Source organism: Haliaeetus albicilla, chromosome 3, assembly GCF_947461875.1.
Source record: "Haliaeetus albicilla chromosome 3, bHalAlb1.1, whole genome shotgun sequence".
Taxonomy (NCBI): Eukaryota; Metazoa; Chordata; class Aves; order Accipitriformes; family Accipitridae; genus Haliaeetus; species Haliaeetus albicilla.
In genome coordinates, this window is record NC_091485.1 from 62,588,201 (window position 1) to 62,600,271 (window position 12,071).

Consider the following 12,071-nt stretch of genomic DNA (forward strand, 5'->3'; position numbering starts at 1 on the left):
CAACCTGTTGCTTATGTTGCCACCTAGTAAATACTGCTGGCAACCCGCTGAGGAAGTAGCTTCAAGATTTTGCCCGCTGTTTCTCAAATCTGCCTATCTAATGGTTACCAAATCAGCAGCATTCACACAGAGCAAAGCAGCCCACCAAATCAGTCAGGACCTTTTCTATTTTGGTACAGATAACATGAATTTATCAGACACCTCCTCTAAGGCTGATGTCCCAAAGTACTTAGCTGAAGTAATATTGGTGTCTGGCTATCTGCTTCTGTTGGTCAGCATCAAAAGTCAGCATTAAGCAATTACAAATAGGCTGTGCCAAAAGCCAGGCCAGCACCGAGCTGTGGGGTGCTTTGTAAACTGCTGCTACTGATGAGCCATACCCATAGGTTTGAGTTCAAAGCTCAGACGTAGACAGCAAGGCTTGACAGACGCAGCCGCACACTGCTGTACCTTCTGGTCCCTCCACAGAGTTGCTTGTCTTTCTAGCCTCTCTTTATCATGACTATTAATCATCTACTGGATTAATCAATTTAACAAACAATAAACTTCTTACAACATATGAATTTTACAATCAAGAGTTTGTTCAAGCAGTGGGACATACCCTCCAGCTGGGAGGTATCTTGAAGGGCAAGAGAAGAGACAGCTCTGCAGCAAGGAAGTGGACATTGAACCCAGTCAAGATGGGCAGGGAGGGCAAAGCAAAGGGGAGACAGGCATAGAAAGAGGGTAGAGGCAGAAGGGGACAAAGTGTTCTGAGGAGGAGTGTTCATTTTAGTTTGTAACTGTAAATTACGGGGCTTGTGCCTTTTTTACCCCTTTAGAATTATCATCACCAAAACAAAATTTAAAGTAACTGCATTCTTGATGCAACAATCCCCGAACATCTCTAGCTGGGTAACTGCATAGTCATCCCATGGTAGCAAGCCATTTACTACTACAAGCCTTTTGTTCTCTCCAGAAACAATGAAAAAGTGCCCAAAACTAAAGCCAAACACAGAAAGAGAAAAAAGGTGAGACAATCTACTACACTCCACATACATCTCTTACACACACGTCAGCTGTAAGAGGTAGCTGATGGTAGGGTGTCTTGTACAGCATCAGAAATACAGCAAGAAACCAGAATTAGTAACTTAGCAGTTTCATCTGGAATCAAACTAAACTCATAACTTGGTTGAGGGCCATGCAAATCTCAAGCGTATAGAGAGAAGAAAAGATTCCTTAGTTGTCTACAGAACAGAAACACTAAGCCCAGAATAAGAAATTCTCTTCTTGTATGGGTTAAGTTTGCCTTTTAAGACCCTCATCCCACCAGGATACCTATGTAATTAAGTTTACTCAGCTAAGAAATGTACTTCCGCATTTTTGGCAATCTTCCTAGTGGAAACTACTTATTTTATGTATGGCAATATCCGCTTGCCATATCTTATCTCATACACTTTAGCAAATGCTGTACACATAGAAGACAAGAACTGTTACACCTGCTCTTCAGGAGACAGACTGCATACTACCACTATGCAAGATAGACCTTGGAGCCTCAGCAATACAAGTTCTGCCTTTGTATAGCAACGGGATTTCATGATAACTGATATAGTGCTGTGGTTTCGATTTAGGATGAAAATAATATTGATAACACACTGATGTTTTAGTTGTTGCTAAGCAGTGTTTACTGTCAAGTAAGTTTAGACTGTTTACTGTCAAAGTCAAGGACTTTTCAGCTTCTCACACTACCCCACCAAGCAGGCTGGGGGGGGCCATAAGAAGCTGGGAGGGGACACAGCCGGGACAGCTGACCCAAAATGGCCAAAGGGATATTCCATACCATATGACATCAGGCTCAGTATATAAACTAGAGGGAAAGCTGGCCAGGGGCCACTGCTCGGGAGCTGGCTGGGCATCAGTCAGCAGGTGATGAGCAACTGCACTGTGCATCACTTGTTTTGTATATTCTAATTCTTTTATCGTTATTATTATTTTTTTCCCTTTCTTTTCTGTCCTATTAAACTGTCTTTATCTAAACCCACAAATTTTACTCCCCCCCCCCCCCCCCCGCCAACTCTCTTCCCCCATCCCACTGAGGGGGGAGTGAGTGAGCAGCTGTGTGGTGTTTAGCTGCCTGCCGGGTTAAACCACAACAGGAGATTAGCTAGTCATGCTCCACCACAAATTATATTCCTAAGAATGCCTCATCTCAAGTCCTAATAGTCCTACTATTCAGTTCTATAATCAGCCAGCATTACATCAGAAACCTTTTCTAAACACTAGTGAGCCTATCCAGCATACAAAGAACGGCTCAGACACACACAGGTTAAGTCTTTACTACAGCATCAGAGGTGCGCTGTCCCAGACATGCATCACAGATCTCTTGCCTTTGCCCTACTCATGAAAGCTGGTGTCTGCTGAAGACATGGCACAGAAATGGCTGCAATTCAGCTGTGGATCCAGGCTTTATTTCTTGTCCCATGAGTGAGGCCCAGTGTCATCAAAATGCAAAGGAAAATATATTTATTCATTCACACTAGCATAACTAGTTTGCAATCTGGCAGTTGACTTCTGTTTTCAGTCCTGGCTTTCTCTCAACTGCCTAAAAGTTACCTCCTTTATCATTGTTTAAGGCTATCCCCCTTCCCTTGCACATTTAACTGAAGAGCCTGGAAATGCTTTCTTTCCTTCCCCCAGTAAAATTTTTCACCTCCTACTGCTTACTCATACCACTGTATCCTACTCACTCTAGTACCCCAGCTGATTTGTGTAGCAACAAACCGTTAGCTCAGAGTATGCAATTATTTTGCTAAAGGAAAATCCAGGAAAAAGCATCTATTTACACTCATTACTATTCTTCTTTATGTTTCTGAAACAGCATTATTAAAAGTCTTTTTCTTGCTTTTACTAGGTTATTTGCAGAGAAGCAGCTCAACTAAAATCCTCTTGGGGCAGGGGGAAGAGCGAGCCCCAATAACAGGGCAGAGGAGAGAAAATGACTGGGGGAATGGAGAGAAGGGATTATCTGAATGTTCAGCTGAAGAGCATGAGCTAGCCAGGTTCCACGTTATATAGAGACAGATAGGACTGCACTGAAGACAGGCTACAATCCACACCAAATGTCTTCCTCATGTCCTTTTCCTGTTCAGTCACATACTCCCTGCAACCGTATTCGATCCTGTAATTGAATGCAGACTTCACTTCAGCCCAAGCTCAGTCTCCCTGCCCACCTTCTCGCTTCGTCCAGGAGCAGCACATATTAGGGTGAATTCTTGCTGTTCCAAGTAACAAACCTGCTCTTTAATGCCAAGTTTAGCTCATGCTGCACAGAGAACATGCAGCTACTGACAGCAACTTCCTCATCATTCTCTTCGTAGTCCTCCTGCCACAGGACGCTTCTGGAGAGAGAAAGACGATCCTATGCAAAGGTGAGGGAACATACAACCTACACAAGGCAGAAGCCACTAAGGCTGAGATCTGTAGATCTAATCTGCTTCAGGCTCTCCTGAAGGTCTCTCTAAGCCCATATTTCATCTAATGTATGCAGGTCAGTACAGCAGTTTCCAACCCTACCTGCTGTGGGGAACTGGTGTTTTCCAGGATGGCATTTCTACAGCTGCAGCCTAATGTGGGGCCCCTCCTTCCCCCCCAGTCCCATTGACCTGATATAGCAGACAGTTCCTCATACAGAACAATATCAGTTCTTATATATTGGGAAAAAAAAGAGCGCTACATATCTTACATATCACGACCCTGTCTGTTAACGTTTTTATAGCTCAGTACCCAATTCCCCATCTTCCTCCCTGTGTTCCTGGGTTGTCCTGGCCAAATTCTCCTCTCAGTTACTTGATGCAAATCAAGCTCTTGTAGTGAGTGGAATTGTTCTGGATGCACACAAGATGAGCTAGACGTTGTCACAAAAGTGATCAGGCTGGGTCAGACTAAAAGTCTAGGCTTTTATGCCACTGCTTAAGGAAACGGTGTGAAAGCAGGGCGTACATTAATTGATCCTTCCTTGACAGGTTAGGAATGACCCAAGGTTGAAAGCTGCACCTGGGGAACTGCGTTATATGAAAAACTATTTCCTTTTTTTATTTTAAGCACAAAGCCCTACAGCTTCATTATTCTGCCTTGTGACCTAGTTCCTTTTTCACCTTCTCCAAATCATTCATCGATGTCTAAGGATTCTCTCCACGGTCATCTCTTTTCCAAGCTAAAGAATCAGAATCTTTGTAACCTGCCCTCAGAGAACATACTGCGTCTCTGACCAGCTGACTGCCCTTTTCTGTATTCTTTCCAGTCCAGTCCCTTTTCTGGGTCATGGCAAACAAAAATGCAGGGAGCATTCAAAATACAAGAGCAATACGCAATGATACAGAAACAATGATCCTTCTTGCCTTGTTCTGAGCTCTTCCTCATAGTTCCTGAAATCCTATTTGCTATAGTGACCACCACCAACTGCACAGTTTCAGAAGACTTCAAAATTACTCTATTTTCCAGCCCTTTTCTCCACCTTTGCCTTTGGCACCTTCCAGAACTACTCCCTCCACATTCTCTGCATGCTTTGAGCAAATAATTGAGGGCTGAGTTGTTCAACTGTTAATCTGCAAGGGTAAATATCTGTATCCATTCAAAGGCAACAGCTTTCATGAGAAATAACCCACAATAGGATTGCTCAGTCCTAACCTCTGAGAATCTCAGTGAGAGTCCTTGCCTCAGAGATCATACAGTTTGGATAAAAAGAGAGACAACAGAGAGATGGGACAGGGCACAAGAAGGTAAAGCTTTCTCAGCCAGGACAGCAGAGAAAGTTGGCACCAGAACCAGACACAGTATCCCTAACAAACCCAGAAACTCAATATTCATTGCACTGAACAGTAGCCCTCCAACAGCTCTGCTACCTCTGCAAACTAGCTGTAGCACTTTCAGAGTCCAATGGGCTAAACAAAAACTTACAGTGCTATCCAGATACTTAGGTCTGCACTCACTAGCAAGCCTGCACAGATGATGTTTTGGACAGAAACCTCTCCGGGGTTATCAGCTGGACAACCTGCATCAATCTGCAACTCTGACACCACCTGGCTACAGTGCCTTACTCTGACCTTCTCACTGCTGATCTCCTGCCATAACCCTCAGGACACAGCAATACTGGGAAGCACAAGAGACTGGCTCCAAACAGCTTGCCCTGCCCCTCCAGCCTTAGCTGTAAATGAGAAGAATAAAGCTATACAACCTCCTTGGATGTTACCCACCATGCTTGGACATCTCGGGGGGGGGGGGGAGACCAAAAACCTCTCAGGAAGAATTCTGTTTTATAATTTCCATTTAATCATTGAACATGGGATCTTACAACATCACTACAGACTTTGTCAGTACTTGCCAGTAGTATGTTAGGAAATGCATCTAATGTCTAACTCTTGTAATTTGCTCACTTGCCTTCTCTTCTTGGTGGAGAAAGCACTTGAACTTTCAAAGCACCATTCCTTCCCTTTGCCCGTACATCACCACCACCTGACAAGTTTTATCCTTATGATGGGATTCAGTTCCACTGAAACAGCTAATTTATATTAATCCAATGTCCTCCCTGAGCTTCTAAGTCTTCCAAGTATTTTAAAGGGTAAGGCCAAACACTCATGGAATTGTATCTAAACTGGTTGACTGAAAGTGCTTCTGAGTTTCCAGGTCCACTCTTACCCTACATCCAAATTTCATCTAAGGCAATTGCAGTGATATACCAAGTGTGTACTGTATCTTGATTCCTGCCTCACATGGGTTCATTTCTAAAAGCAGAGAGGGAAAATGACCACGTAACCCGCAATCACATCCATCCCCACCCAATCTGATATACTCAAACAGACCTGAGTGCAGTGACATTCTTTGTTGCCACAGCTTCATTTTGGGGTCTCCAGTTCCCACACTGGAATGCACCTTCTGAACTTCAGCTCACAGTCTCCCTATAACATGCCTGAGGAGCATAGTGTACCTATTCAAAATGAGAACTTGCAGTCTAAAACACACTCCTGGCCTTAGATAGCTACATTACTCCTTTGGAGAGGGATCACTGACTATCTAATCTTGTTAAGGACAGATGCAATGAACTGTGACTTTTTCAAATGTAGCAACCTAGACAGGAAAGATCTAAGCTTTGGTTCAAGGCAGAGGAGCACACACTGCCACCAAGCTATATGCACACTGGGGGGGCTGGGAGGGTAGTGGTGGTGTGTCAAGAAGGGAAGCCCCATCTTCTGTAGTTATGCTGTTTCTGAGCAAGAAAGAAGGGTATAGATGTTACAGCTCAACAAGAAGGCTGCCACACGAATGTGGACTGGAGAAGACCCATGTTCCAGTCTGGAATCCCATAATTGCTGATGCATTTTTGCAACAAATGGTCACTAAATAACATACAGAACAGGTACCAAGACCAAAGGCTGGAGTTCAGGTCTTACTCCTCTCTGCCCTGTGTGCACCTCCACTATTGGTCTTACCCATCTCCTCTGCTATGACCCGATGCGACAGTTTCAACTGGAGAGGTAGATAAGTGTCTCAGCCCTCCTTCTGAGACACGTGTCTGAGTCCCTCAAGCTAAGAAGTGGTTGGAAACTATTGAAGAAAACACGAGCATTGATGGAAGCACATGCTATTTTTGAATTACAGGGTTTGTTACCTCTTTGCTCCACAGGCAATTAAGTGTGCTGAAAACCCATCTGTTAGATCACATTCCCTGGAAACTTAATGTAGAGACATCTAGTCTGCGCCTGGAGTGGGTGTAGGAATAAGACAAAGTTGAATAACTGAATACCTGTCAAAAGAGTTGTACTTTTGGGCACACCCTGAAACAGCATGATAGGTACCTACATTGAAACCTGCTTCAAAGCTGTCCCTGGGATGGTCCTGAACTCCTGGCATAGCACATCTATGAGCTCACCATATCTCAGGTCTCTAAGGAAACACAGGGCAGCATTCAATATCCGTTGGAGTTGGCTAGGCACTGAAGGCTTTCCACCCAGGTATATCACATTACTGAAATCCAGAGGATCGCTTTGAGAGAAGTTGGCTACAAGCTGCAAATAACTTCAGTCTTGCGGCAGTTAACCCTGATGCTGCACCCCAGAATGCCCTAACCTCCTTCAAGTCTCTCATCCCCTTGAGGATTACCAAGGGGTAAGGCCGGAGGCATTGCCATTTTGTCAGCAAGGCTCCACCTCATAATAAAAAAAATATTCTCCCGTAGGTAGATCCAGGGTCTCAATAGCATGAGCCCACTACAGAAGAGCCATAGCACTGTAGAATTTTATGTAAACTTTCAGGAGGAGACCAGCAACAAACATATGTATGCACTTTCCAAAGCCTATACACAGCAGGAATGGCGTTAGACCAAACTTCATTAAACACTTACTATGAAAGAACTCCATGATATAATTAGCACTTTTTTCCTCAGGAATCTCAAAGACACTGCAGGTCAGAGCTGCAGGGGATCCAACAGAACTCTGTGAGATTACCTGCATGCATACATTATCTGGTGGGTGCTGTCAGTCTCTCACTTTCCTGTGCAATAAACACTGGGGGGAAGAAATCACCATTTCTCTTTTCCCCTTTACCTCTGCTGCACAGGAGCAAAAAGAAGAAAGAATTTTGAGATCACTGTTGCAGAGATCAAAAGCCTTTTTCTACTGGCTCTGACCTAGTTCTTTCATTCTTACTAAAGGGAAAAAAAAAAAAAAAAAAAAAAACACTTAAAGGAACATTGTCAAAACTGTTAGGTCTAAAAATAGACTTACCTTGGCAGTGCTCCCATCTAGATGGGCTCATATCAAGGAGTACAAACCCACTTTCCCCATACACACACCACTCCTTTCATCAATCAGGAAGCACTGGTACTGCACAGCCCAAAGGACATCCCAGTCCACATAATCTCTTTTGGGACGCTCAGGTATGTATTACATATAACTGGCAAGGAACTGTAGTATCCTCCAAATTCCTATTTCATACTTGCAAATCCATCGCCACCAGCTATCCCAGTAAAAAATTTGGGATATCTTCCTTAAGTAAACCATTGGACATCTGTTGCCATAACTGAAGTCCAGTACTCCATGCTAAGACAGCACTAAAATAATCAAATTTGAGGAAGACTTCAACAGTTTGTTAGATAAAATGAAATCAGAATTTTTCAAAGATTCTCCACGAACTAGAAGTTACAAAATATTTTCACTTTAGCCACACAGAGCATTTCTGAAAAGAGAAACAAAGAGTCTCTGGGTTCATGGCCGAGACTAACAAATGGGCAGTTTCCAGAGAACAATAGCCGTAGTGGAACTGGTGGGGCAGCGGATGTTGGCTCTGGCCAGGAACTCCCATGCTCCAGGATCCGTGGTTCCCTTGTGCCCCAGGGACCTCTCCACTCCCTGCTAGTTGCATGCCAGAGCCAGCCACTTGCAAGTTCGCACAAGAAGCCAGTTAGCCCAGCCATCTAGAAGCCTTGCTACACTCTAAAAAGGTCTGAAGACCCAGGAAGCCCATCCTAGCCAAGCTCCCAGCCTACTATCACAGAGACTGGAAGGCCAGACAACCTCAGCTTAACCTGGGTTTTCAGGGCTGTCCTTATTTCCAAGCTTCCAGAGCTGACATACAGCAGGTTATGCTGTCGAGATCCCAAGCAGCAAACCCGGAAAATGTTTTTCCAATGAAAACAAACAAATCAAACAACTAGGAAAAAAAAAAAAGTAGTCTGCGTTTCCTAAGTCCAAGACATTTTGAGTTCAGCAAATTGGCATTCTTCTACAAAACTATCAATTTAGAAGATTCAGTACCAACTTTATTTTTGACTAGAGTATGATGGGCACACTGTAGTGATCAGAGCCATGAGGGACAAATAACCTCTCAGCTTCCCAAACAGAAGCTGTAATGCCACATGTTACCCTCCAAAAGTTGCAGTTCATGAAAAGAATACGGGTCACACCCAGGGCTCCAATACTGCAGAAGATGCATTAAGATAAAAGTATGCTTTTAAGTACAGTCACACAAAGAAACATAGTTCCAACAGAAAATGATGGATAAGAAAAGGCCTTAAATGTGCATTCACTACGTCTACACAAAGTAGTCACAGCTGCATGGCTACTTGTGCTGAAGAAGTAGTCATCTTGCTGTGCTAGTGTGAGGATAATATAATTATGCAAACGCAAGAAAGTTGAGGGAGAAAAACCCAAAATTGGAGGAAAGCAGAACATACAAGAAAGCCTGTTCTGAGAGACCATCGCAGGGATGCATCCTGGGCAAAGGAAATGGGAAGAAGGAGTTAAAGAAAAAAATCCCATCTCAGGAGAAGGGAAAGGCACTGCTTCCCAAAGCTTTAGCAGAGCTTTCCTTCATTAATATTTACAGAGCTTTTACAGATTCTCAGATGGAAAGCACTGCAGATATGACAGGAATTATTACAGACCTGAAAAGATCTAGCAAACCGACTGAGAAGGACTTCAAGTAAATAAAGGAGGATGACATTAGAGAGCACACTGAAATAGGGGTTGCTGCTGGCATATGAACCATCTGGTGCATGGCAGTCCATTTCATTTACTTACTTACCCACTACCAGGCACACATGCCCAGTTCACATTGCTAAGTTTTTGCCACTGAAGCAGCAATGCTTTTATTCAGGACCACTACCTTCCTTCTTTATATCATTACAGTCTTCAAAACTGCCACTCAGTAGAACAGCCTGCACACAACACATCTGTCTGACTCAGGTAGACAGAGCTTAGGATGGACAACTTTAGATGTACACAGACACCTCTGAGACAGTGATTTTGTTTACCTTTATTTGGATTTGCCTAGGAAGTTGTTTTTCAGGAATGTTAAGCTGCCCACTGCCTTCAGTGAGCCCAAGTTTTTGCTGGACTATCATCTGTGCTGCCCACTTTGGTACTCAGCAAAAGACAGCTTTCAGCATGATTTTCAGCAGTAAAGCAAGTGATCTCTGATGGAACTGCAGATCTCAGCCTATCTGAGAAACAAAGCTCAAGGCGGTCTCAAGATAAGCACCCCCAAAAAAACCCAACATACCCCAAATGAAGCATAGGAGAGGGGTCAGATGGCTGGTTTTCACACTGTGGACTTCTGAAACTTTCCCAAGGGCACAGAAGGAAGCAAGATGGGACACAAACCCCAGGGATTCTCAACGCTTTGCTCTAAAGCGCTAGAAAACAGAGTGAATTTTGGAAGCGGACAGCAGGAAGGTGGATTTGCCTTTTCCCATACACCTCGTCACATCTCTCCTCCAGCTTCCCAAAAGCCCCACGGAAAGGGAACATGCAGACAACGTCAGGCTGCCGCAGGAGCCCAGCATCTATTGGAAGACCCCAACAAAGCATCCACCTTTCCAGCTCTCGGTAGGCACCACCTCAATTACCGGGAACTTAACCAGGGGCCGGGCACTTGGCGAACACCTCACGGCTCCCGCCTCCCCGGGAGCCGGGCACCTCGGCCCACGGGCTTGGGCATCTCCTAAGGGGGAAGGAGAGGCCGAGCGCGCCCCGGCGCCGACAGCTCTGCGCCCACGCCGGAGGACGGCGGGGGGCTGCTGGAGCTTCGTGGGCACCACGGCCTCAGGCACTTGGGCGTTTGGGGCGGCTCCGAGGGACGGCGGCGCCTCGGCTCCGGCGGGAGAGCGGCGGCGGGGCGGGGAAGACGCCCGGCGGGCTGAGCGGGGCCGCCGGGGCCACCTCGGAGGGAGGCGGCGCAGGTCTGCCGCCCCTGCCGGGAGAGGCGGCACCTCCGGGCCCGCCGGGAAGTTGCCGGACTGAAGCCTCCGGCTGCCGCAGGCTGCGCGGGCAGCCCCCGCCGCCTCCCCCGCCGCCGCCGGCCCCCACGGGCGAGCGGCCCTCCCGCGGGCCGCCGCGGCCCGACCCCACGCCACCTGGCCCGGGGGCAGGCGCGGCGCCTGAGGGCCGGCCGAGCCCAGGGGCGCGGGAGGCGGCCGGGCGCCCCGCAGGGCGAGGCCGGTGCAGCGGGCGGCAGAGCGGCCCCGCCGCCGCCGTCGCCGTCGCCGTCGCCTCAGGCCCCGCCGGCGGGCACTGCCCCCCCCCTCCCGCCGAGCCGGGCCGAGCCGAGCCGAGCCGGGCCGGCCCCGCCGCGGCGCAGGTGAGTGCCCGGGGGAGGAGACAGGGGAGGGACCCCGGGGGCGGCGGGCAGGGGACGCGGAGCCCTTACCTTCCACCGCCATCCTCCCGGCCTCGCATAGTGCGCCGGCCGCCGACCCGGCCCCGGCGGCGCTGCCCCGGCCGCCCCCCCGCCCGCGCGCGGGCTCCGCTCATCTGCAGCCGCGGCGATCAACCTGCAGCGCTCCCGCTGACAGGCGGGCGGGGCCGGGCGCCCGGCCCCGCGGCACCCTGGGAAACGTAGTCCCGGCCGGCCTCCCCCAGGCCCGCCGTCCCCGGCGGGGGCCCCGCTGGGCGCCCGGCCGAGCCGCCGGCGTCCCCCCGCCGCCGGAGAGGCGCAGCCCCGCAGGCCTTTGCGGTGGCCTCGGCGGCAGCGGGCGCCTCCGCGCGTACCTGCCGAGCGGGGAGAGCAGCGCGGGGGGGCGGGCGGTGGCGTCGGTTGGGCTGCGGGAGGCTGGCGGGAGGGCGGCCGCCACGAGGTGTGGCGAGAGGGGGCTCGGCGGGTGGCCTGCCGACGGAAAGCGTCGTTTCGCGGGCGCGCTGGCGTGTTTCTGTCGTGGTATTTCAGTCGCCGCGACTTCCAGCCTGACGGCGCCAGGGGAACGAGGCGTCAGCCCGTCCCGTCCCAGTCCCGTCCCGCCGCTCTCCCTAGGGCGGCCGGAGTTGGTTTTCCGCAGGGAAGGAGAAAGGCAGGCGAAGAGCATCGGGAACTCGCCCTCAGCAGCTCACCCCGCAGTCAGGCCCTCGGTCTTTCTCCATCCGCCATCTTTACGCTGTCCAACTCTGACAGGTCGTCCAGAAAAATCCAGAAAATGAAGGCGATGAGGGACACGGTAACGGAGCCTTTGCTTCAGGTCCTCACGAATCTTACGCCAAACAGCCTGGCACCCTCGAGATCTGTCCTGTGAAACGTTGGCTGTCTGAAAAACAGCCGTGGGTTTGTAC

The 12,071-nt window shown here is 48.6% G+C and overlaps 1 protein-coding gene across 2 annotated transcripts in view; it reads right to left on the reverse strand.

Annotated features, from left to right (window-relative positions):
- SAMD12 (sterile alpha motif domain containing 12) overlaps nucleotides 1-11,434 on the reverse strand; it is a 178,115-nt gene extending 166,681 nt beyond the window's left edge. The window contains exon 1 of one of the 2 annotated variants that reach the window (XM_069779949.1): nucleotides 11,179-11,434. In XM_069779949.1, the coding sequence (XP_069636050.1) occupies nucleotides 11,179-11,191 (13 nt within the window). In that variant the 5' untranslated portion in view covers nucleotides 11,192-11,434. The remainder of the gene's footprint in view (nucleotides 1-11,178) is intronic. The other variant, XM_069779947.1, reaches the window with a different exon arrangement.
- Nucleotides 11,435-12,071: the final 637 nt, after the last annotated feature.